Here is a 27323-nt window from a genome sequence, read left to right on the forward strand (position 1 = left end):
TTTCCAAAGTTTGTCTATTGACAATGTAGATTTTAAATTGTTTGGGGCAAAGTTCAGTGTTTTCATCTACATCTATATAACACTTACATGCTCAGGGGCTTAACTAAAGACTAGTGCTTTTAGTCACTATAGAAAAAATAAAATAATAGTAACCTATATTGAACTCCATTCTCTTACTGGTTCAAGAATATCTTTAAATGTGCTCATTATTAAGTAGGATCTACATTCAGTCTTTGATGAGTTCTCTGCTAAGTACTGCTCACTGTGAAGCACAGGAAGAATGCCAAAAAGAAGAACATAATAAAAATCTGTATTAACATCAGGCATCCTGACTCTTACCTGTTTTTCTAAAGCAACAGACTCACCCAAAAGAAATGAAAGCAAGCGATCTCTAGAACACTTAAAAACACTGAGCTTTGCCTGTGAAGTGTTTAGTGGCTAAGCTGAGTGTATATGATTGTGTACATCTATTTTTCCCGCTGCAATATTGACTTTTAAGGCAATGAAAACATTTTGTGTTCCACTGATCAATGCCTCCTGATTATATTGATTTACTGTACACCAGCTCTTATACTCCTTTTATTTCTACCCTTTTAGCCATAAATTCTTTATTAATTTTCCAGTTACATGGGAATTGAGAGACAAACTGTAAATATGTGGAAAATCTTGTTCATCATGATAGGAATGAAAACAGTTCCAGCCCCACAATTTCCCTGAGAGGTGCAATGTGAGAAACTAAAGAATTACGGCCACGTGCAGGTTTTTGAAGGGCATATCTGACTGCCCACTTACTCTATTAATTGATCTGCCCTATTTGGAGTGCAGCTGCTGCACACTAAGGAAAAATGGCCTATTTGCTGTTGATATGATGTGGAAAAAGGAGCAAGGAGCTCTCTTTCCATCTATTCTTGTACAAAACTTAAGTGACTGCTCTGAAGTCACAGCTTTTTTCTGAGTACACAGTGGCTCTCCACTGAATTTAATTTTTTCCATTTTGACACAAATTATTTCTTGCTGCTGTTTCCTGTGACACTTTGCTGTTAATGTTCCCTTCAACTGAGTGAAAGGGAGGTTGATTTTCCTGAGATAGGACTGCTGTTAGCAAATTTAACTGCTGTTAAGAAGCTTTTTCCGAGATGAGCTGGCTCTCAGAAGGTCCTGGCACTGCAGGTAACCTGGCCTGGAGCATCAGCTGCCCCTGTTTCTCTTGCAGCAGGTGCCCAGCTGAACCTGCCTGTCTGTGTCCAGGAGCATACAGATGCTCTGTTAAGGTAGAAATAGGAAGATGGAAATTACACTACCAGCATTATTCAGATTTTCTTTTATCTGAAGCATCCAAGACCTTCACAATCCAGTCCACAAAGAGCTGATTGTGCAGCAAGACTATTGGGGAAGCTGAGGAACAGTTCAGTAAAAAAAGGCTCATTACTTGAATCAGATCAGAGACAGACAGAAAACAACCACTTTTAATGGCTGAGTGGAGCAAGTTAAGGTTTTTATATTAAGGATACCTACAAGTTTGAAGAGGGGGGATGGAAGTTATTCTGGACAAATTTTGGAATAGGCTCTCAGTACTCTTGGGGAGTGTATTCACTGCATTGCACCATCATGCACTGGTGGTCCCAACACACATCATATGCTGGACCTGCACTTTGTAGCAACAACAGTCAAATGGATGGATTGTTCCTTCTCTTCTGTTTACCTATTTTTCATTTCCCCCCTGCCTGTTTATTTTCTGTTGTCTATCCTTTTATGTGTAATCCCCTTTCCTACATACTTAGGCGCTCTCTGCTTCCTGAGATGACATCCTGCTAAGTACAATTTCCCCCTGAAATGGCAGCACACACATCATTGCTTCTGAGGACACTTGCACCACTACCAAGAGACAGTGCTCTGGGAAAAAGCCCCATCATTATCAGTTACTATATGACCCGAGGGTGGCACAGCCAGCCCTCTGCAGAACCTTCTGGGGCAAGGAGAATAGTCCTGAGACAACACCCAGTGAGCTCTGCCCATCCAACAAAGCATTATCCATTGCTTGCTTGTGTGTATGTATGTTCATCTGATTTATAACAAAGCTTCTTTTATTTAATTATCTGAGTGGTTTGCCCAGGGACAGCACTGTACCAACCCCAATGTTTTCTATAATAGCAATGGACTATGACCTGTGGCCAAGGGTTGTTTGTACTCCCAACACAGAACAACACTGTCACTATCCAATATTAAAATAATTAGAGGTTTGTGCTTTCATTTTGCTGGTTTCATGCAACACTTCTTTCTGGTTTTGGCTGAAAGGCATTTTTCATCCATATGTTTTGACACTGGGGTTTGCCCAAGAATGTGCTTAGGGAGAGGGTGAATTAGGAGCTAAAAGTAGTACTGACTGGAAAATGCCCCTATTTACCTGAGCAAACAGGAGAAATCTTATTGATCCTTCTCCCTTCCTCTTTTGCCCTGAACTGCTCCAGGTTTCTTAGGAAGTCTTCAGTAATGAAGAACAAATATTGGGAACATGCTGAAGAAGTATGTGGTTTGTCAGAAAATGCTCATTGTATTTTTTATAGATGTTTGACAGTGTCAGGAGGGAAGGTTTCTGTAGTCCAGAGTGCTAGTTTTGGTCAGGCTGAGAGATGTAGCTTATCCAGATAACTTGAAAGAGATTACAAATTTCCATGCAAGGCTGAGGCACCTGGGGTATCTGACTCCCACCAGAATGAAAGAGGAGGGCAACACCCACGAGGTCAGAAGTGACCATTAAGTGTTTTGCTATTGCAAGGGGCACGTCCACTTGTTCACCATCTCCATCTGGTTTTGTGCCAAAAGGAAAAAATAGGAAAATCAATACTAGCTTTGTGTGCATAGTTGTGATGTTTTGAATATGCACATGAGGCCAGGTTTGTAGCCAGAGTTATTGCTTGCTAGTAGAAGTACTTACTACTTACTTTGCCTGTTTCAAAGAAATTAATATATGTGGAAAAATTGGATAAGCCTTTGGAAACACAGCTGAAAATTTTCAGATCCTGAGGTTTGTTTCTTTCCAGCTGGTGCTGGCTGGTTGAAGAAAGGACAATCCATCCCTTTGCTGACTCCAAAGCTGTTAGTTGTTTGCATCCATTGAGGGACAGGATAGTATTTAAAATCTCCACATATGTAGCAGAAGGGCCTGAGGCAATTAAGTCAATATCTCCCTAAGTGGAAAGTACTTTCAGGTATTTCTTAGCACTGGATTAGTTTCTGAAATGGATTCTCTGCTTTCCCAGACAAACACACCCAGATTTTCCCAGAAATTAAGCAATCTTCATCCTCAAATTATTTATTCTTTACTGTTTCTATGCCCACTGAAAGGCAGAGTCAAGGCTTTTTTGAGGGTTAAGGGGACTTTGAGGAAAGTGGGCTGCAGGCATTTTTTTTGGTGTGTAAAATTAGGCAGACATAATTAAAGGTCCTTGCTGAAAAGGGGTGAACTCTCTGTCCCCATCCTCGGAGATATATAATATCCAGTCCTGGAAATATTCAAAAGCTGTCTGTCCAGGCAGCCCTTCCTAAGCCAGCATGAGGAAGAGATCCAAAAGCAAGATTTAAAAATGAACAAACTGAAGTATGCTCATGTCATTCCTTGGTGGTGTAATCCAGTTTTTATATTAGGTGTGGGTCTGAGCTGAGCTAAGGGCAAGACCTGCATTAACTCTGTGATGATGGCAAGACTCCAGAGGCTGGGAGAAAGGCAAGAATACCAAGAAGTGATAAGAGGGAAGATACTGGGTGGAGACAGGATCATAAGGATCATAAAAAAGCTAGGTGAGAGATGAAGGCACACACACTGCCAAAGTAGAAGCCTGGAGGGCCTCCTCCAGCAGGCACATCTCGACCTGTGCAGTGCCAGGACTTCATGCCTTTGTGGTTCCCCTGCAATGGCTCAGAGGGACAATGACCCATGGTGTTGATGGCCATTAGAGGGAGCTTGGAGGAGTGCAAGGATGAAATGCAGCCCTGGAAAGCAGAAGCGGTGTATGGAAGACAGCTGGTTCAACATTTTAAACCTATTTTTAATATTCTTGAGATGCTTAATGAGATAAGAAGGCATTTCCCTATGATCTCCAAGAAATACAGCTGCTTCTTTGGAAGAATTGCTTTTTGAAAGAGGCTAGGATTCTTTTAATAGTTCAATAGTTTAATTAAAGCACATGTCTGGTGGTGTCTTCCATCAGGCATCCTCATCCCATGATATATTAAAAAAAGAAAAATCCATCTGATGTTGTCCCAAGCATGTTCACTGGTTCACTGGCTGTTACTAAATGGACTGGGTGCTTTTACATGGGAAAAAGCAAGCAAGAATGCCTTTTGGATTCATACAGCAGTCAGAGGAAGGTTCAGCAATTGCTGGATTCATCCAGGACATTGCAGGTCCAGCTACAAGCTCATTCCACTGGCGAGCTGAAACAGACCGTGAAGGAGGTGAGGGATGCAGATGCCTGACCCCTGGGCTAGCCTGGTACTCCCTTGTGGGAACCCCAGCCTTGCTCTGGGGTCCCATGTGGTGGTGAAATTTCTCCTCCAAACCGTGCTTCCAAAGAAAGACTCCGCAGCCTCTTGCTGTTCGGTCTCAAGGCAGTTTATTGTTAGTTATCTAAAAGATTGTCTTCTCGGGCTGCGGCTGCTTGGTCAGCGGCCCAGGCAGAGGCACAAACACTCCTGACATCCTCTCTGTCTGCTGTCTTCTTTGTCTCTCCCCCCGCCCAGGGCTGCTGCTATCTTTTATATGATATATTACGTATTACATGTTTATAGTTTTCCCCCAATACCTACTACCTATATTACAAAGTGCTTTTCTACTCTAAACCAATCTGTGACTGCCAACATCACCAAGAACATGGAGTCAAGGAAGAAGAAGGAGGAAGAACAGGATCAGCCCACTTTCCTCCATCTTAGAACTTCTGACCCCCATGTACAAAGTAAAAACCACCTGTACAGGTGCTAAAACCCCTCTGTACAATACAAAAAAAAATTCCCTCTACTTTGTAACTAGTTTTACTATGCTATCTAACCCTTTGTGACTGCTTGTTCCACCTCCAAAGTTGGTAATTTATTCCATGGCTCAAACTCAAAATCACAGCTGTTTTTCAGGTGCCTGCCAGGGTTTAAAATGCTTCTGACCAAGGCCTGGAACCTCTAAAAATGTCTGAGAGACATTTTGAGTTCTAACACTCCCTGACCCGGAATCTGCCTGTGTAACCTTTCACATTCTGAAGGAAAGGTGTGATGGCTCAGATTGGCACATCTCATCCCAGAGCATCCCACTCCAGCTATGCTACTGGCCTTGGGCATGTTTCCCAGTCCCTCCACCGAGCCAGCGCCAGCCCTTTCACAGTCATGTGTGTGAGTGTTCACCATCTGTCTGGGACCCGCCCACTTGGGTTTTTTACTTCTGTATCTGTCTGCCTGTCTGGTCAGGCCTTAGATAAAGGAACAAATTACTGTGGAGCATCTCATCACTGCATGCAAGGTCCTTCTAACACCCAGCCTCCTGGTACTTTGGAGAGAATGAAAACTAGTTGTCAGAGATTCACTAGGTACATGGGAGGGAAGAGGGATGAGCTGTCACCAAGCTCACTTCCTTCCTGCTGAGCAGTTGCTTGACAGCAACCTATTACCACCAGGAATTTGTGCTACCTATCCAAATATTTCAAATTGTTCGTGAATAGTTTTGACTTCTTTATTAATGAAATATTTTCAATGCTCATGGCTACAAAGAAAAACTTCAAAGCTTGATTTGCTCAAAAATTGGAGGGCAAACAAGGAGAATTTGCATTTACTACCTTTTATGAAAGACTTTTCCATTTTTGAGATGCTGACTTGAGATTTTTAAATACCTCGGAACAGTAATATCGTGCTTTCTTTGGCTAACAGGACACTTGTAAAAAGCAGGTGTTGCAAAACCGACCCGTGTGCGGTAAGTCACTACATGCATTGTTCTTGTCTAGGTGCTCGCTTCCCCCTCTTTGTCTGGACGATCTGGCTGGTGAGATTAGGAGCACCGCAGGGCAGGGAGGATCCCCGTCTGTGTATTTGCGCTGTGTCTTGACACTTGTAAAGGAAGCAAGTAATCATCACTCTTGCTGCTTTCAAGTCTCCTTGCACAATAGAAATAATTAATAGTAATAGCAGTGCTTTGCCTATCTGCGGCCCTTTTCATCTGAAGACCTGAAAGTGCTTGACAAGCATTAACTAAATTAGCTTCCAAATACCTGGAGAGGGAGTCAGATGCAATCATCCCCACTTTTAGATGAGCACACAGGAGGAGAAGCTAAGCTAACTGAGTGCTTACAGTTAGTCAGCTGAAACCATGTTTCCTCCATTGAGGGAGCTTGCTCAGCACTTAGGAGGCTCAGGCTGCTTTTTGAGGTGTCCAAAGGTGGGGTTTGATGTCCACTTTTTACTTCCAAAACATACAGCCTGTGGAGCTGTGTGATCTGCCCTGCAGAGGCTGGAGATGCCCATCAGGCACTGTCATTCATGAAGTTTACCATTTGAACAGCTAACGTGGACTAGGAAAGAAGGAAGTTCTGCTGACACCATGTTGGCAAAGCCAGAGTGACTCTGAATTAGTCCTGATTTCAGAAACGTAAGCGGCCCCCAGCACAGAAACACTTCAGCTTGGATCCAGGGGTGGTGCAGCCAGATTTGCACCGTGCTGCCTTGCATTCATAACCCTTTTGGTGGCAAATTTGATCAGCCTTAAATACAATGTGTGGCCTTACCAGGCCCTGCCACAGTGTTCACAGCCCTTTCTAGCAAAGAATGATGCTGACAGTCCTGACCCAAATCTGGAGTCTTAAATAGATCTCTGTTAAAACAAAGGTGGTCTGCAACATCCAGGACTGCAATCAGCAGGGGAAAGGAAGAAGTTCATAGCATCAACTACGTAAGATCTGGTACTGACATGAAATTATAAAACAAAGGCAGGTGATGTTTTGAAAGACTACAGCAAACTCTTCAAAGTGGTAACTGGGCTAGTGGATGAGAGAGGTTTTTTTCCATAGACTATGGAATTTCTAATGCTGCTAAATTATTTTCCTTTTTAATATCAGGCCTGAAAGGCTTCCATTCCAGGAATGGCTGTCAGGCTGTAACATAGGCTCCTTCAAACAGGAAGTATCAGAGTCACTGAAGAGCAAGGGCTGCTCCTTATTGCAAAACTTTGTAGACTCAGATGAAAGACACTAATGGCGTTGGCAGCATATCCCATAAATCACATGATTTCACTGTGGACAATCATCCATGTTTCCACAAAGTTGTGACATTTTACACATTTTCTCCTTTCCAGCTGAGAAACTGGCCAGAAGAAATTGTCTGGACATCAGGTAACTCCTGTCAGCTCCTCCACTTCACATGACACCCTCCTATTTAATCAACAGACCCTAAGCAAAATGTCACAATCCTGCTTGGAATATGCAGCTTAATATCACTCTTAGGGATGGGTTGCCTGTCAGAATTGAGTTTGCAACAGTTTGAAGCCACTTGAGCAGATGCAATCACATCAGTTCTTTATTTTCTGCTTGCAATGCTTGATACCTTCTCTGCTACCTGCTTTAAATAGTCCTGGTTAGGTTTCCAGTGCTGGGGTTTATTACCTCAACTCCCCTGTTTACCCAGAGAGAAAATGAGGTAATGATCTCATAGGAGCAAAACAAAAAGGTCACATTTCCTCTAGAGTAAGTAAATAGGTCAGTGCCAGGAGACATGATGGAAGAGGATCCCATGATGCCCATGGGGTGACTAGAGGAGGCTGGACAGGCAGCAGAGCTGCCTGGGGAGAGCTCAGGGTTACCTCAGCACTGGCCCTCCCTGCTGGCAGGCAGCAAAGGTGTGTGTGAAAGAGTTCACCATGCAACCAATCACAGCATCACTTCCACAAACACTGGAAGTCCAGCAAGACCCTGATCTCCACCAGCCTTGTGCTCAGGGGAAAGCCTGGGGGCCAGGAGGGCTGTAGCCTTGCTCCCAGCTCTGGACAGGGAGTCGAGGTGGCCTTGCTTCATGAGGATCTGGACATTGTGTACTCTTCCTCCTTCCTCATTTGTATAATAGGGTTAATAAACATGTTCTGTCCCACAGTGCTGACGTAACGTTAAAGCTCTTTCATGTTTGTTGAGTGCTACAATACCACTCCATGGAAACTCATAAATAATGTACCTTGAAGTTCTGTTGAGGTATTAACCTTGTTTTAACAATGCAGATTTACATGAGTTACCACACAGCTTCTCTTAATTAGGATCAAAACTTACTTTTTTTAGCTTTGTTTTAATGGGTCTTAAGGATGAAAAATTTGTACTTGCCCAGCCTATTTGGCAACTTATTGTAATTTCTTCAAGCTTGCAGTTCCTTTCGGTGCACAGCTAAATGCCTTTCTTCTCATCATTGCTTTCCTGTACACTCTTCAAATTGAAATATCTTTAGGGGATTTTTAAAAATGTATAATTTGTTTCTCTGAAATCTAAATTCATCTATGTTATCATACTTTATTAGTGGTGTGAGAGATACTGGGTTTGGCTCAAAACCTAGACAGAAAAGAAAGGGTCTGTGTATCTCTGATACAGCAGAGGCCCTTTTTTCCATTTCACACCTTGCCTCAAGATTTGCCAACAACTGGTAATGTACCAAAGTAGCTGTTCTGCAAAGGGACTGTCCACACAGAGATGAACAGAGAAAATTATTCTGTGTTAATAATGTCCAGACAAGCACTGTGGTAAATGCCCAGTTGTGATCCTGAGCTGGGTGCATGGACTGAGCCCAAATGGCTGGAAAGCAGCTCCAGGGAGCCATGCGGGCTCTGACATGGGAATCTGGAGGGAGGGGTTCAGTTTCCATCCTGCCACAAAGACTTCTGGGCAGATGTGAGTCAGATTCACTGGGTCATGTGTAATATGAGATATAACTGCACTTCTAATATCTTCACTGATACTAGATCCTTGTTATTCTTGGAGTTCAAGCAGCTTTTTTGTCCTTCTGTCTCCAACAGTTCCAGTTCTCAGACTTGGAGTGCTCCAGGGAAATGCTGTGCAAGGCTTCCAGGGTAGCCTTTCTCACCAAAGTCCTACCCTGAACTTCATACAGAAATTCTGAATGCCTTTTGAGATTTCTGACTTATCAGTGTGAACTCAAAAGATTCAAGTAATTCACGTGCACCTTGTGCGACTGCCCAAGATAACGTGAGGTTTATATTCTGTTCACTACTGCTGCAACTCATAAAATCTTTTGAAAGTGCAATAGAAACTGGTTTTAAGTGATATACAAAGAGATTTTTACATTTAATGAGTGTTTGTCTGCAAAGAATGGGAAAACTGATGAAGGGAGAGGATGTCTTGGTTTAAAGGCTGATGCAAAACTTAGGAGGATTCAGTTCCCAGATGTATCACAGACACTCTTTGTCACCTTGGGATAGTCACTACAGGCACAGCTCCAGGGCTGGTGGCAACACTAGCTGAGGGCAATATTATGCTGGAAACCAACTCCGCAGCCTGGATTGCAATGGAGACACAAACCAACACAGCAGAGGCAACAGGAAGGACCAGCTATTAATGGGAAGTACTACTATCAAGAAGAAGCAAATGAAGCAGAGTAGACAATCACAGAGTAGACAATCTGCATGAACATCAGCTCATCATCTGCTCAATGGAGCCAAAGCTAGGCTTCAGGCTAGGCAGCCTGAATAAAGTACTCATCTATGATCTAATTTCAAGGAACTCACAAAGGTCAGTGCATCCATCATCTCTCTTCATTGATCTTACAGCCATCACAGCTTAAATATTTTAGTTTAATCACTAACATTAGTTAGTGCAAGTCTGGGCTTCAATGCACTAACTTAAGCTAATTCTTGCAATAATTCCTGATTTACTTGAAAAGAAAGCTCTATTGGTCATGATTCAGGGCTCATTCACAAACTGGTATTCAAGATGTTCACCCTTCGGTCCTATGAACATTGCTTCTCATTGCGAAACTTTGAAACCCAGCCATGCTCTAATTTCAGCCTTCAGAGGGACAGAAAGTCTCAGAATAACCAACAACCAACCCCTTTGCTGAAAGGATCCTGGATAAAGTGACAAATTTAATCCTATGACCTCACTGCTGGAAGGGACCTTCCCAGAAATTTTCCTTATGCAAGGGCAAAACAGCTGTTCTTTCATCTTTTTCAGAGTCACGCCCACAGCACCTCCCCGGAATGCAAATGTGCCTGGGTTTAATGATGTGACAAGGTAATTAAGTGCTAATGTGTGGATGCAAAGGGTATAGAAGTTGCCAGATCCACTAAGTGCTGAAGCCAAGCTAAGGCGTTTACCAGACTTACAACACAATGCTGATATAGAGTGTTAATGTCTACACATTATTCCTGTTACACAAGTAAATTTTACAGTAATAGACAAATAAATTAACTTCATATTTGAATTATAAAGAGTTATTCTAACAAGAAAGGAGCCAGGACCCAATCCTAGGTGCATGAGAAGCAATAGAAAAACTAGGACATAGCGCTATTATTATTTAAATTACTACAATGCAGTCAGATGCCAGCTCAGAATTGGACACTCCCCCTTCGTATTCCCTATTAGCTTGATGTATTTATGTTATATTAGTCTACATATACAGAGATTTAAGCATAAAACAGAATTTTTGAGTTACAAAAAAGCATACGGACAGGAAGTCATAATAACATTGTCTAGATTAAATTGGCCCTGTACCCAGTCCTTAAATATCTCTAAATGGTATGCAAATGTCTGATTTAAGCAACCGAACTCCACACAATCTCATTCAAAGTGCACACTGCCCTATAAATAAACATATTTCCTACTCAAATGCAAATACTTGCTACATTATGACAACGAATATTTGCATAACAGGCGGGAGTTCTTGTAAAGGCAGGTGCTTGAGTGACAGGTGATGAAGTTTGTAACTCCCCTGGGCTCAGGAGAGCTCCTCTGGGCAGTGGGAGTACTCGTAGGTCCTGTGAAAAGATGCCAGTGGGATAGCCTCCAAGTGTCCCCTTGGCCTTTTCACAGTTTGTAGCCCAGCAGCTGCAGCCCAGCCTGTCTGTCCCAGCCCAGGGGCATGTTCCATGGCTGTGCCACGGGCTGGCAGAGCTCGGCTCAGCTCCCACTGCCATTGTGCTTGCTTTGCTTTCCAATTACACCTGTTAGAATCACCGTGCTTTTAGTCATCATCGTTTGAGTAGTGCAACAAAGTGACACAACAAAGCAGTGGAAAAGGAAGATGATTTGTGAGTATCAGTGTTTTGGAAAAGAGTATACAGACTGACGTGAGAAGACAAGAGGCTGGGCACCGTGTGGTAAGCAGCAGAAGAGTGAAGAGATCAGCAAGGTGTCCAAGGTTATCAGGAAGACTGCAGGTGCTGCCTCTGAGGATCAGCATCTCTCTACACCTGTATTGTCCTGTTGCACAACACCTGCGTTGTCCTATCACCTCTCCTCTTCCTCGTTGTTCATCGATTAACTGACATGACCAAATGAACATCAGCATGTATCAGAGAGAATTCTGGGGGCCAAGGGACTCCTGCTTTTGTAGCTGTGTCAAGCTGACCCTTTGCAGTTTGTCTGACTGGCACATATACTGGGCTTTCAATCCTCATAGCTAAAGAAATGGAAAGCATAGCCTAAAACCACCAGAACCTTCTTTAGCACAATACTGCATATGTCTGTGTGCCTTGTCTCTTGATTTAGATGAGACCTATTAAGGTCCAGGTGGCTGGAGGTGGGCTGCTGTGAAGAGCACCTGTTTTTTTGAGTTGTCCTTTGTGACTTCAGAAACACCTGCACACTGCTGAGGAGTGGGGAGCTCAGCACAGCTGACCACAGTCATGGCCATCACTGCCACATGCCAGAGGGTGAACCTCACCCGACTGCCACATAAAACATTGTTCACATCACTGAGCTACGTCCTGGTGGACAGCATTAAACCTGTGACTTCCACATCTGTTTCCGAAGCCTCCTGCATCCCTAGTCATGGATAACTGTTAAGTTCCACAGGAAGACGTCAGATAGTTCTTGACCTAAAAGGGGAATTTCACAACTGTTTAAGCTTGCAATGAGTCTCAAGAACTCTATTTCAGAACTTCAACTTTTTTTATACCTGTAGTCACTTAAAAATTAGGAACAGAGCTGTATGATTTTGCAAAATGCCTTGTTACCTATATGATATTTTTTAGAAAATTTCCTAAGTGGTTTAAAATACTCTATCCTATCCTATCAAGTATACATTTCCACTGGACTTTGCCAAGATGGTAACACAAATATCGTCTTAGAAGAGGTTAAGCTATGAAGCAAGGGAGTGATTTTCTAGAGAGCTACGTGGGCATGTTAATTACCAGGGTTAATAAAAGGGTGATCTTTGTGTGCCTTAATTCTTAGGTGTCCAAATGGAAAGACTTTTATAAGGACTCTAATTTCCAGGGATGCTGTAAAAAGGTACTTAATTTTGGGCACTCTAAAACTGAATATATTCAAATCAATTGCAGTCTTAATAAATAGATAGATAAGAAAATTACGAGAGGTACTGGCCAATTCTTTTGCTCTTTCTGATAATGCTGGATTATACCTTAGTGTTATGTCATTAAAAAGAAAAAATAAGGCAACAAGATGCTATTTCTAGAATTCTCAGTCATGATCAAGAAGTTAAAATAAAAAAAAAAAAATTAAACAGGGTTTTTACAAGGATGTCAAAAACACTAACCCGTCCTCTGTCCCAGTATATCATATCACCTAGACTGGAAAAAGAAGGACTAAAAAGCATCCAGACTTCTAAAAACTACCAACTGGCTCTAGCCTGGACAGGTAAGTGAGTAATTTACTCACTAACCAAAGGATTGGCAAAGGTCCTGCCATGACAGCAACCTTCTCCCTGCTCTGCATAGCCTGGCTCTCTACCTATCCCAGTCCTAACCTGCTGGAAAGGAGGAGCTTTGCTCTGTCCCTTCCTTATTTATTACTTGTTGAGAGCTGGGAGGGAGGGAGGGAGGGGTGAGCTCCCTGTGGTGCATCCTGCTGCTGCCTGCCCGTGCCAGCCTCGCATCACCACCACAAATGCCTCCCGCGCAGCGCCGTGGCCGCCTCCGTGCCCTGGGCTTCCTCTGGCTGTGGGCGCTGGTGGAAGCAAAGACCAGAACTTACTACCTTGGGATTGTGGAGGAGAACTGGGACTATGCACCTTCTGGGAAAAATCTGATCACAGGGCAAAGCCTCTTGGAGGACAAGTAAGTGACTGGGGGCTTTGATAAGCTGGAGATGTACCAACAACTCCGAAACAAAGTTGGTTAATGTGGTGATTCTGCTGCAAATGTCTTAAGATGGCCTTTTCCTTCTCTTTATTCTGATGATGTTGTCATAGGTGAGAATTCAGTTTCAAGGCAAGAGTAGACTTCGATTGATTTCTCTTCCATTATGGTTGATTAAGAAAGGTGATATCTAGCATGCATTTGAAGAGGATGTTAATGAACTGATATTTGTCAAAAAAGCATCAAGTGTGGGCTCAAATTTACTGGCATATTACATAATTTAAAGTATTTTCCCTGATAAAATTTGGGAAACTTGGTAAGATATTATGAAATTCAGATGTGTATAGTACCTACGAATGGGACACAAGTCCTTATATCCATGCAATCTATACAACTGTGAGGACTTCCATTTTGGAAATGTGTATAGATATGTGCTTAGATACACAAGAGTGAATGGTCAGACAGAATTCCTGGTGATCTCTGAAAGTGGGGAGTGCAGGTGAGCGCTGTGATGAATCGTGCCTTGGCCAGTGAAACAGGTGTATGTTTGCATGCCCACACGGCTGGGGGCATGTCTGTGTGTTCCTCCCAGAGCAGGAGAGCTGGCCAGGATGTTGGATGGAGGTGGTTCCGATGCCTGGTGCCTGTCTAAAGAATGATTTGGGTTGGAGGGGACTTCTAAAGGTCCTCTCGTTCACCTTCCCTGCCATGGTCAGGATCATCTTCAATTAGGTCAGGTTGCTCAGAGGCACATCCAAGCTTAGTTTGAATGCTTGCAAGGATGGAGCATCCACCAACTCTCTGGACAATGTGTGCTGGTTTTACCACCTTCATTGTTAAAAACTTTTTTCTTACATCTGAATTGACTCTCATTTTGTTTAAAACCATTGCTTCTTACATGATGGGATTCAAATGTGTAGGAATATTTTTAACATTGCATTGATATTTTTGACACACTAGAGTTATTTTGGGGATCCCTCCTCAGTGTCTAGGCTTGGGATTGTGGGAACTGTGAAGAAGTAAGGAGATCCTGGTCTCTGTACCAGCTTTGGAGGCTCATTGGGAGCTAGATGCTGAGTCCCAGAAGCTAGAAATGAAAATGAACATTCTGACTTTTCAGGAAATCCCAAGCAAGTCTGGACATGTCTCTAGTGGTAAGTAATTTCAGAATCACTCTCAGATGAATTTAATAAAAGAAACTGTTGTCACAAGAAGGAGATGAGAAAGAGTTTTATTTTTCAACACAAATTTATGCTTAAGCTTTTAATAGCTAGAAGTCCCAGATGGTGTCCAGGTCAATAGGTATTACATTTATAGGTAGAATTAAGTTCTCAGCCCACGGAAAAAAGCTTTACTGGCAAAATTATTCCTAATTTATATTAAATACCTGAATTTCTCACTGTCCTAGTCTTTATAGCAGAGGATAACTTTCTCCAGCCAATAAACTAGAAGATCTCTCACTACAGAGTAGTTCAGCATTAACTGAAGAGCAGCTACTTATAAATCCACTTCAGTGGAGAGGTATTCAATAGAGAGATACCACAGAGAGATTGGAATCTGTTCTGTAAATTGTACTTTTGAGGCTGTGTGCACTTTGTGCTCCATGAACATCAAGTGGCACATTTAAGTTTGTGACATAAATGCAATTTTTTTTACTAATTGGCAACACAGGGATGGAAGATACTTTATGTCTTCAGTCATCATGGCAATGTAATAATTACAGAATGCTAATTACAAAAGGTTTACCCACAGAGGATTTTCATCTAGAGTACACATTCAAAGCTGGGGAGATGTTTCCCACGAATTCCCTACATGCAAAATAATTAAGTGATTTTTGTTATTTTACTCCATTTTTAAATTGTATTGAGTTGTGTAAAGTGCTGTATTCTGGAATAATAGTGTCTTCATAAGTATGTGGGTTAAATAGTGAACCAGAAATAGCTATTCTGACTATTCAGCTCTTTAGGATAATCTCCAATGTAAATTTAAAACAGTATAATAATGGGCTACTTTTCAACTAATGAATTGGTTCCTACGGATATTATAAAAAATGTAGTTCCATAAGCAAAGTTTAAGGATCAGTTTCCAGGTAGGGACTGGAATGCCTTTCGAGCCATGTCTGTTCTGCAAGCAGCAACACTCAGGCTGGCTGAGCCAAGCACTTCTCACCTTGCGGAGCATCCTCACAGCACCCATCTGATGGGGCACTGTCCCAGCTGTATTGAGAAGGCAGTGAAGATAAAGAGGTTGCAGACAAGCCGATTATCTTTAAAAGAATTGGTGCGTACACAAAAAGGAATGTTCCCTTTGATTCCAGCTAGCCCACAGAGATATAATCAAAACCACTTATTCCTCAGTACTTAATGAAAATCCTGAGTTAGCAAGTATGCAATGGAAAGTGTTACATTACCTGGATCAGATAGTAACATTTAAGAGACGATTTTCAATGTTGCTTGCCAAAGTCAAGAATATCTTCCTCAGCCTTTCATTTTTAGTAGTAAAGAGGATAAAGTGGGCTTTGGTAGCTGAAGCATAGGGCTAGAAACCAGGTGAGAAGATTCTGGCACCAGACACAACTATGATGCTCAGTTCCTGCTGTGCTGGTGCTGAGCGAGCTGCCTCTGGAGTCAGGAATCCTAGTGCTGCATCAGAACCTGCCTGGGTGTGAGCTGAACAGACTGCCTCTCATCAGAGCTGATTAGCCCAAATGAGCCCTGTCTTAGCAGAATTATTCTGCTAGGATGATTATTTTTATTATGCCTTGTCTTATTGCAGTGCTCCAGAGCCAGCCTGCTGCTTGCACAGGTATCTTGCTGGACATCAGTAATTTTAAAGCAAAAAGACTAATGAGTCTGTTCACCTCTTCCCTTTGTCTTGTCTAAGCTCGACACCTCAAGCTGTTCTACTAATTCTCAAATTTTGGAGTGTTGTGAGTAAAACTAAAACATTTCACTCTCTGTTCTCCCTTCAGAAATGTAACTTACATTTTCTGGAGCACACAGGGCTTTGGAAATCATAGGTCCAGATTACAGCATAGGCGAGCTGTGAAGGGGATCAGCGTCCCTTCCCACCTGACATAAATGGTGCATCAAACCATGCTGGACTAGACACACAGGGTGCAAGTGCTGTCAGTGCTGCTGGATGTGCTGCAGATCCCTGTGACATTTTGTGAGTTTGAGCATGGGTATTGCTGCTGCAGGAGGTTATGTTTGGATGTTTTCTGCTTTCTGTAATGGCCGCATGGAAAATGGCCCTTCAAGAGGAGAATAGTATCTAGGTGTCATGGTTTGACATCCATCAGTCATTGTTTCCCCACTGTAGCTCAGCCCTCAGGATAAAAGTTTAGTTGACAATCCCTTGAAATTACTTTGATACGAGTTTATATGATGGACTCTTAAATATTGCTCTGCTGGTGGTAGATGTTAGTAAGTTTTGCCTGATGGAGCAGCTCATCCCTTCTCTTTAGGGCACCAATCCTACATTTATTTATCTGGGCCAAGTCTTTCACCCACCAACACTAACTGGTGTTTTTTGTTAGCACAGCATTGAACACAGTTTGTGCAATTTGCCTGTGAGGAGATCCCACCCAGAGAAATGATGGTGAAACTGTCGTCACAGATGCTACACTAATGGCTGAGTCATTATGAGGCCAAATAACGCAATTGTAACAGCAGAGATGATCATTGTGGGAAGGGTCAACATCAAAAGGGTATTTGAGGTGAAATCCTGCCTCTAATGAAGCCTGAGAGGAGCTTTGTTACTGACTTTGGGGGCAAGTTTATTGTAGGAGGGAAGCCATCAAACCACACCAGTGACACCTCAGAGCCTCATCTAAGATTTCATGGATTTTATTGACCTCTGTGGCTCATGTGGGTCAGAAAAAGCCTAAAAACATCCTTTGAGGGCTTTGTGTCTCTGTCTTTTGAGGACACTCAGCTTTGTTGTTTGACGCCTTGTGGTTAGGGCGCCATTTAAAAAAATGAGTTGGGAGTAATGGTTTCTTGGAGAGTTACCTTGAACAGGTTACGTGACCCAGGGGTTAAAACAATTGTGTCAGTCTGGAGCCCTATCCTGGCACTGCCCTGGCTTATTTTAGCCACGGGAAAAATCAGGACCTTTGAGGAAATAAAATGGTTATAAACCCAAACACAGGGTATGTAAAGAGTGTGGAGAATAAGGAAGGTTTCACCATCTACAGATTTTAGGGAATAAACCCATAAAGATGGTTGTTTAAATGGTTATGAGTGTAAAGTCAATGGGACTTTAATGGAACAACAATAAATAAAAATAAATTTTGCATTTGCGTGCATTTGCACCCAGGACTATACAGTAGCTAGCGAGAAAGTTAACCACAGGAGAAAATTTGGGACTCTACATCTAGTAGTTATTCTGAGTGCTGTTTTTTGGCACTCAGTGGTGATTACAGCAGCAAACAAACTCAAGAGGCTTTGAAATTTTATCTGTGAGTATCTGTCTCCAGACTACTGAAGAGCTGTTTACTTGTCTATGCACAAGGCATCTTCCCATTTCTTTCTGCTCACTGTAACACAGTGCTCATGCAAGCACCACTTGGAAAACATAACCTGTGTTATGTTGTAGCCTTCAGATCAAAGGTAACACAAACCCAGTAAAAATTGTGGCAAAACACATCTTCTGTGTGATAAAAGAAATGGGTGTAGAAATTACGCTTCACACATGGATCTACCTGGAAATGTCAGATTGTTTGCATGTCTAGTTTTGATTTGAAGTAGAATATACACGACACTCTTGTTTTACTCTTTCTGTGGAAGATTTGTATTGCTTGTCATTGCAGGGAACTGGATTTCTATAATTATGCTTACACTTACTTTAAAGAACTAGAGTTAATTCCCTGTTAATAATTCCCTGTTCCACTCAGGTGCATTTCCAACTTTTCTTGGAGCTTTGGAAGTGCTGAGAGGGGTCAAGCACCAAAATGAAATCAGACACAGAAATAAAGGCAGGATTTGCATGTCGTTCTCAGTCAGAACAAGACTTTTAATGCCAATTTGCAAACCTGCTTATCTCTATATGTAGCCTCGAGACTGGCATGACCACAGAAGATGAAAAGGAATTTAGGAAGTTTGCATGGGTACTACCCCAGAGGATGGAGTATTCTCCTTTACTGTAGGAAGAAAGGCTATCTGAGCACCATGACTTTATGCACATGAAGGCAGACTTTATGCAAGCTGACAACTGAGATAGAGGGAAATAGTTAAAATTTAGAGGAGCAGTTCTTACATCTGCACAAGATCAGAAAGGTGGAAGAGGTTCAGACAGAAGCATCAAAAAGCCACCAGGACTCACAACCTAAGTGCTCTGTTTTCAGATACTGAGGGCAACCAAAAGGATGTGCTGAAAATACATCTCTGTACAGACAGAGCATCACCTACACTGTGTCTGGCTGCAGCTGATAGCCATTGCACCCATTTGAACAGTCCTCCTTTTAGAAAGCTGCCACTAAAAGACTTTTCCTGACTTCTAGATGGCTTTAAGCAGAAGGCAAGTACAGATACAGATATTATAGCATAGCTTTAGGCACTGCCTAAGCCTAGAGGGTTTTCTTATGGCAATTTCTTGAACTTTGATAACTAACTGGATTTTGGGATCACAGTCTATGCATTTAAAGGAGCTAGGGTCATGTGAAGCATTTAACAAAGCCTGACTAAAAAGTTAATTTTTCTGGGGTACAATTCTCCTTCTTCAGAAAAGAAGTGTATCCCAGAAATGTTATGAAAGAGTGTGCAATGTTGTCTGGACATAAAGATACAGTCATCATGGCAAAAGCATGGTGCCATTGCACCAAAATATTTAGTGGCTGGTGAAAGTGGAAAAAAAAACCTGATGAAAAATATCTCATGAAAAGAGGGACTTTCTGAAAATAATTGATTTGATATTTTTCTACAGAAAATTTCTTATAAACTATTAAAAAAATCAATTCATAATTTGAATTAGGGATAGCCATGTGAATACATTGCCATGAGGTAAGGAAATGTACATTTACACTGCACTCTTACTGACACCACCTCCTACTCTTGGTAAACACTCTGGTAGCAGCTCTTCCCCCAGGCAATAGAAGGTATCTTCTTGGTGAATGTGATGTGACTTGACAGGTCTTGCTATGTCCACAGACTACAGACACCTGCTAATTCACTGAAAATCCAGATTTCCTGGCAACTCATTCCTTAACCCTTCTTTTGGGGTGTATTTATCCAGCATATGCTATTCTGTGAAGGAGCAGAATGAGAAGCTTCTGCCTCTTCCCCCCAATTCTACCCTACTGTTTCTGTCCCAGCAATATAATTGACAATGTTTTAATTGCTACCAAAACTTGTGTCTTCATATAAACTGCACATTTCAAATGAAAAAGTGTACTTTTTGGAGGCTTTTATATCTGGACAACTTCAGGGATCTGTTTTAGACAGTGATCGTGGGAGTGTAATGACCACAGGTGGGAGATGTTGTTTATTATGGTGTCATAGAAATCACAGAATCATAGAAAGGTTTGGGTAGAGGGAGAACTGGATGTTTTGGTGAAGAACTTAAAGCAAATCATGCCTTTCAACTTATGTGATATCCATCACTTCAGTTGCTTGCACTTCACAAAAGAATCTAAACAAAATTTGTGAAGCAAGTGAACTCACCAGTCAAAAACCCCACAATAAATATGAAATTAATTTATTTCTGCCAGTGATACTTCAGGAAAATTTAGTTCACTTTTTAATGAATTTTTTAGGAAGCATGAAAGTTCAATCAATCTTCAGGGCACAGAATAGCTCATGGTCAATTATGTTGAAATTGGCCATACAATCCCTTGCTTGCTATGTAGCAAAGGGTTTAATTTTTGCCTTCATCGAGTGTTATAATTAGGGATGAAGTGATATAATTAGGGATATTTACCAGCTATAACATGGAGAGAATTAAAAAATGGATTTTATATCATCACAGATAGGATGAACATGGGTCATCAGTATGATATAGTTAAAAGGGCAAAACTGATTCCCAGTTATGTAAGAAATACTGACTGGGAGCAACTGTGGCCTTAGGTGTAATGTTACTTGCCTATTGTGTGAGTTCTTGTGTTCAGACTTCAACAGAGATAGAAAAATACTTGCTTTCAAAAAGAGAGCTTTGCATAAGATTTGTGGCATGAAGAGTGTCAATGTTTGTCCAGAAGGGTAGGAGGCAATTTAGTCAATTAATTAAATCTTATGCAAGTGCCTGCATAGAAAAGAAGTTTTTGATGGTATGTGGCTCCTTTGATCTGAGAGAGAACTTGACTAGAACCAGTGGTTGGAGTGTGGAGCTGGATGCTATTAGACTGCGAATGCAATTTAGGCTTTGAAGGGAGCAGGTGTTTAAAAGTCATAATGTGTTAACCACTGACCATATGGTGGGTTCTCCATCACTTGAAGTTGCTATAAACATAGACTTTGGAATGTGGAAGTTATGCATTTCATGCAAAATACATTTAATGCTACTCTTCCAGGGAGTTGATCTGGTTGATTAGAATCTCTCTTACTGGCTTTGAAAAATCTTAATTTCGTTTTATTTTCCGTCTGAATAGTCATGCTTTCAGAGGTGAGGTTTCAAACCTTCAAACGAGGGAGAAGCTGTTAAAATTGAGCAGGCTGAGGTTTGAATGGCTGGTCCTCTATGAAGGCTTGGAGCAACTGTGCTAAAGACCAGACCTGAAAGTGGGATGGTTGTTACTGTACATAAAGGGGCTTGGACCCTGCTAGTCCTGTCCTGATGTACTCCTGAGCTTTAACTCAATTCCACCAGCCATGAGGTGTGTCCCAGGGAACTATTTATTTGCACTGCAAGCACCAGTTATTTGATCTGTTCTTAAGACAGGTTTACTGTCTCTCAAATTTTCCCTTCCCAACGCTAGGTTTGCAAGAGTGTATGCAACAAGAGGAGCCAACCGGATAGGACGTGTGTACAAAAAGGCTATTTTTAGGCAATTCACAGATGACACTTACTCCCAGGAGATCCCCAAAGCAGCATGGCTGGGGTTCCTTGGCCCAGTCCTGAAGGCAGAAGAAGAGGATGTCTTTATCATCCATCTGAAAAACTTTGCTTCCCGCCCATACTCTGTGCACCCACATGGGGTCTTCTATGACAAGGATTCTGAAGGTAAAATCTGGCTTGGCTTTTCCTCTCTTTTTCCCTGGAGTAACTAATATCATGGCTACAAGTCTGTCCCAGTATTTATTGTTATTGACATTGACATCAGAGGACTTTAGATCACCCTCTCATAAACTCATCAGTAATTGCAGCTGATGACTAAAACCAGGAACAGCCTCATCTCAAAACTTTTTGCCACAAACTTTCAACACCTGGGATAAACCCAGTACTGAAACAGGTTAGATGGGTCTTTTTGCCTGAATTATTTTTCTGAATCATAACCCACCAAAACATCTTCCCTCCTTCCTTCTGCCTCTAGTCTATTTAAATAGATGGAGTTCTTGCAACTAAATGTTCTCCTCTCTTTTAGCCTATAACAGACATGATCTAATTTTCAGAATCCCAGACCTATGCATGTGTATTTTTGTTAGAGGATTCTGTGGATGTGCCTACAGTCAGTATTCTCATCAGTTTCCTGTGAAAAAATACACACTGTTAGATGACAAAATTCTAGATGACTGATAAGAGTGAAGAGACTAGGAAGAAATAGAGCCTGATAATGCATTTTTAAAGGTTTATCTACCAATAAAAAAATTGATTTTAACTCTCAATATATTTGTGGTGAGATTGATAGAAATTAGGAGTTTTTTCAAAGTTTCTCAATGATTCTGTATTTGTGAATGCTGCTATTATTTTATAAATGCAAGTTAAAATAGAATAAATGACCCATTTATTTAACAAAAACAACTAGGGTATGGCTAAAGTCTTTCTTTTTCCTTTTTATATATTAGGAGCACTTTATCCTGATGGAACTGGTGGTAAAAGCAAAGAGGACGACTTTGTTGTTCCCGGTGGAAATTACACATACACATGGCCAGTAAGGAAAGATTATTCCCCGACTTTGGCAGACTCAAACTGCTTGACTTGGATTTACCATTCTCACATTGACACACCAAGAGATATTGCATCTGGTTTAATTGGGCCTCTGCTGGTGTGTAAAAAAGGTACTGAGCTAGAAACACTGATAGAGCAAGACCCTCTGCCAAGCTTGGCATCTTAACAGTCATTTTTGCTTACAGGTTTAAACATGATGGTCTAGAGTCTATCCCTACATAGCCCATAAAAAGGGGCAAGGAATAGATGGGCCATTCCAGGAGCATCCCAGGGTAGGTATTGTAGCTCTGGGACAACCCCCTTCCTGCTCCCCTTTGGCTTCACGATAGATTTGCCTCGGCTGGTGGAGGGACTGCAGCATGCTCAGTGACCATCCCATCGTGACCAAGACCAAAAACAAGTATTCCCAAACTGAGAAAATTTCAGGATGAACAAAGGATTTATTGCTCAGGAAAACAAATTAGAGCTGGGTGGGTGAATTTGGCAGTAGCATTTACATATTTGAAAGCCCAGTCTTTGTAATTTTTTCCACATAGAGAGTATGCATTTATTTTTGTTTACAAGTTATATCTTACAACCTTGTGGGGATGTGCACAGAACAGCCTCTCCTGTGTATTTTATAGTCTGCTATTGTTGTGCTGGAGATATATGAACCAGCCTTCTCTATCAGCTGAGCCACTGCCACCTCTCCCCCTGGGCACATGTAACTCTGCCACCTCTTTTCAGTAACTCCTAGAGTAAAAAATCAGCCTTGATCTCATATGCAGTACTTCTAAGTGAAATAGGTTCTATATATGAAGAAGATAAAGACTTCAATGTGGAAAAGAAAGGCCTGGTTTCCAGCTTAACTCACACAATTAAAATATCTCAGACTTACATTCTCCTTAAGAGCCTTTGAAATCCACAGAACTGAGTATGTGACACTGAGCTGATAACTACAAGATAACATATGAAGCTAGGAGACAGCATATTCCAAACAATCCTAGCCTGAAAGACCAGATTATCTCCATGTTTGGCCTTGAAGTCATGATGGAGGATATCTACATGATGTAGTCCTCCAGCTGGTGGTGGTGGACACAGGGCTGAGAGCAAGACTCTGAGTTTCCCCCTGGAGAAGGCAGAGGAAGGGAAAGTTTTCATGGGATCAGAGATAGACTGATTGGAATGAAGTCTACACCCACCAGAGGATAACAACAGACTCATCAGAATCACCAGTCCTAGGGTCTCAGGTTGCTCCCCAAATAGATACAGGGATGGAGATGTTGAACTTAGCTGGAATAAATTTTGTTCATCCTGTCTTCAGCCTTTTAAAATTTAAGTATCTAGTCCTAGATAACTCTCGTGGATTCCTTGTCAGTCTGTGGAGAGTGAGCCACATTCAGAGGGCCACTCTGGGGGGTATAGTTCAGCATTCATTTCAGTGCAACAGAAATGCAGGCTACCACTCATTCATTACTCCTTAATTCCTTGTCGTAAAACCCCATGAGTCACTGGTTTCTGGATAGATCCAGCTCACTGGCTCACTGTGCAGGAACACAGATGTTATCTGACACTGACTAAGGGACAGGGTTAGATGCAGAGGGCCAAAGAGTGGGGAAATGGGACAACAGATATTGGCAGGTACTTGTGCTCATGTCAGGCCAAAGACATGCTGAAATATCAGCTTGACTTAGCTTAGCTTTGCCTTCTGGAGGCACTCATCTGTTCAAAGTCTATTGGAGGGGGGTCAAAATGCCTTAGAAGAGCAAAATTAGGTGAAATTCATCCTGCCCTGCAGACTGTGGGCAAAGAACTGTATCTCCTCAAGTGTGCCAAGATTATTGTCATATTTAGATTCAATCTGGTCCCAGGCTTTTTTTATCACTTTCCTTTTTGTTTGCAATTTAGGAACTGCAGATGACATCACAATAGAAAGGACTGGTGCTGCTAATGCTTTTGCCCTGATGTTTAGCATTGTAGATGAAAACTTCAGCTGGTACCTCGATGAGAATATAAACACCTTCTGCTTAGAACCAGACACAGTTAACAAAGAGGATGAAGGTTTCCAGACCAGCAACCGAATGCATGGTGAGAAGGACTTTTGAGTAAATGGTTACCTACAGCAGTAACCAGGCTCTTTTCAATTCATTAGGACTTTCTGTCTCCTGTGATGTCTCTCCTTTATCTGTGTCAGCAAGGAATGGGTCAGAATGTTGAACTACTCTGTTGATAAAATCCTCTCCCTAAAAACAGCATGACACTTGCACAAAGGCGATTTGGCTTTCATGCCCAGCTCTGACATTTGTTTAGCATTTTATCTTAGGCAACAGATTTTTGTCCAGCTGTGAAAAGAGCAAAGAAAGCTGCAAAGCAATTTGAGGTGTGTGTATTGAAAGAATGGGCTGGCTGGTATAACCACTGCTGCCCTTCAGAGATACATTGGCCAATGGAACTTTGTGTTATTTGGACATTTGGTGTAAGAAATTAATTCCAGATATTCCTGTATATTTTGTTTGCTCCAGGGAGCCTAGGAAATAAAGTATTTTGCAAAATATGAGTCTCATTCTCCTAGCATCCTGAAAAATTATCAGATGTGGAAGCTGAGGAAGACAGAGCTGACTTCACTGATTTGGCTGATAAAATTTTCAAATCTAAATTGTTTGAGCCTGGCATCTAATGGTATATTTATGACGTAGGACAAGAGGAAATAGATTTCAGCCATGCTAAGTAACTGCAGAACAAGTTAACTTCATTATCAGGGCTTTTTAGTGATGACTTGGCCTTTGTAACATCTTGATATACCGAGGATGTTTTTCACAGACACAAACAGAGAATTTGGGGCATTTGATCATACAGAGAAGTATGACATATGTTCAAAATGCTACTCTTCATCAAAGTGCCCATGAGGGCCTTATTTAGTGTGAACATCCAGGTAGTTTATTTTCTGGAGCAGGAAAGGATCACCCGTAGAAATGGGATCAGACGCACTTTTCTTTCACCTCTCATAAAGTCTCATACTTTTGTTTTTAGCTATTAATGGTTATATATATGGCAATCTCCCCGGCTTGGAGATGTGTGCTGACACTTCCATGTCCTGGCACTTGTTTGGCATGGGAAGCGAGATAGACATCCACGCTGCTTATTTCTACGGCCACACGTTCACTAGCAGAGACCAGAGAGCAGATGTGGTCGGTCTCTTCCCAGCGACGTTCATCACGGCGGAGATGACTCCTGGCAGCCCCGGGAGGTGGCTGATAACCTGCCAGGTCAATGAGCACTTACGAGGTACGCTGCTATAGACCTCCCTCATCAGCCTCTGTTATGTTTGGAAGAGAAAACTGGGAGATGTTTCCAGAGGAAGCAGGATTTGACACTTTTTTGTGTGACTTCGGAACAATTTGCAACTGTTTCAGCAGATAAACATCATGATTATGAGTTTTGTCACCAGAAATGATGCATGTTGGGCCAAATCTTCAGCTAATATGAGTGACTTGGCCGTGTAACTCATGTGAGGAAGACCTGCTACACCCAGCACTGCCACTATGCTTCCTGGGTAAACCTGAGATTTTGCTGAGCAATGAGAGGAGCTTTGAACACCAATTTTTCAACACGTTTTTTTTTGTTATAGATAAGTATTTATGCATAAAAAAAATCATGCCAGCTGAACACTTAATAGCTTTTTGACTTATGGAAATCGGGCAAAACTTGGCAGTGTTTCCAGAAACCATTATGCAAAGGAATTTGTTGGTGATGTGATATTTGTGCGGTGCAAGACCCCAAAAGAGTGTATCATAAATTTGGTGTCATGGCTGCAGGCAATGTATAGTTATCATAGCAGAGACGATTTGGGAGAATTTTTACACATTGATTCCAGTGGGGTTTGCATCAGGCAAAACAGACCCGATTTTGGCAAGCAATAGTGTCAGCAGAAATAATCAGTCTGTATTTCAGTGGAAGTCAGGGGAAGACTATACTATTTTGCAGATATCTTTCTTCTCCCAGGTGGTATGGAGGCACTATATGATGTTCAGATCTGCCAGAAAAACCTGTCTCACTCTTCACCAATCAGTCATATGAGAAGATATTATATTGCTGCTGAAGAAGTTCTCTGGAATTATGGACCTGACGGTTATGATAAATTCACTGGGCAGGGTTTGAACGCCACTGGCAGGTAAGATTTCTTGTCAACTCCCATTGTGCTTTAGTTTCAGGAGTCTGTGTGACACTGCCCCAGTGATTCACATGGGCTAGGTCCTGTACTGTCATTAGTTTTAATTGAAAGGGGCAGGGAGGAATGGATTTAAACAGCCTTGTCAGGAAACTAGATGCATAACTGTGATGCTCCAAGGTGCCTTCTGGAAGCACTTATCTTACTGCATTAAATCCACGGGGAAAGTGAGGCACGCCAAGTTCTGCACAGTTAATGACTCTTCATCGAGGCTTTTCAGGCAGCTTTCACACGTACAATCAATGCAGTTCAGAGGTGCCACAGTGGCAGAATTTCCCCCCCCCGATATTACTGATGGAGACAAATTGCATTATAGTGTCTCCCAGAAAAGCCAGCAATGATTAGACACACATTGTGCACAGTTCTTGCCCTAAGGTAAGTTGATATAGATGTCTCCCTAAGTAAATCAGGGTTAAACATAAAAGTCCAATGTACAATGAATGCTCATTTGTTGGCAAATTCAAACCAGTAATATCTTTCTTCATGTGCTAGGAAAGTGTATGGAGATTAGTAACTTGGGGGCCATTTTCCCTATGTCTAAAGTAATAACTTTATCTGAAATGAAGTGTTCTGCTTGAACCTTCAATTATTTAACCAGTCCGATTTGCTAATTCCACAGTGAATCTGCAACATATTTCACACAAGGGACTGACAGAATAGGAGGACAATACTGGAAAGTTCACTATGTGGGATATACTGATGCAACGTTCAGTAAGAAGACTTGGTCAGAGGACATGAAGCACCTGGGAATACTTGGTACAGTGAATATGTTCCCCTCCTGTCATTACATCAGGT

General features: G+C 41.8%; 1 protein-coding gene across 17 annotated transcripts in view; it reads left to right on the top strand.

The window, feature by feature from the left end:
* HEPHL1 (hephaestin like 1) overlaps positions 1–27323 on the top strand; it is a 78762-nt gene that overhangs the window by 32858 nt on the left and 18581 nt on the right. For 4 of the 17 annotated variants that reach the window (XR_014953750.1, XR_014953752.1, XR_014953749.1 and 1 more), the window contains exons 2-8: positions 5908–13258; positions 21192–21436; positions 22219–22431; positions 24209–24388; positions 25331–25585; positions 26303–26471; positions 27148–27284. Coding sequence is in view for 14 of the 17 variants with exons in the window: in XM_085575165.1 (XP_085431291.1) it covers positions 13089–13258; positions 21192–21436; positions 22219–22431; positions 24209–24388; positions 25331–25585; positions 26303–26471; positions 27148–27284 (1369 nt within the window). In the remaining 3 variants the exon portion in view is untranslated. Of the gene's footprint in view, positions 1–5907; positions 13259–21191; positions 21437–22218; positions 22432–22506; positions 22594–24208; positions 24389–25330; positions 25586–26302; positions 26472–27147; positions 27285–27323 lie in introns of those variants that run through there. The other 13 variants (XM_085575125.1, XM_085575106.1, XM_085575137.1 and 10 more) reach the window with 10 other exon arrangements.

The sequence above is a fragment of the Lonchura striata genome, chromosome 1 (genome assembly GCF_050655825.1).
Source record: "Lonchura striata isolate lonStrDom1 chromosome 1, ASM5065582v1, whole genome shotgun sequence".
NCBI classification, from domain to species: domain Eukaryota; kingdom Metazoa; phylum Chordata; class Aves; order Passeriformes; family Estrildidae; genus Lonchura; species Lonchura striata.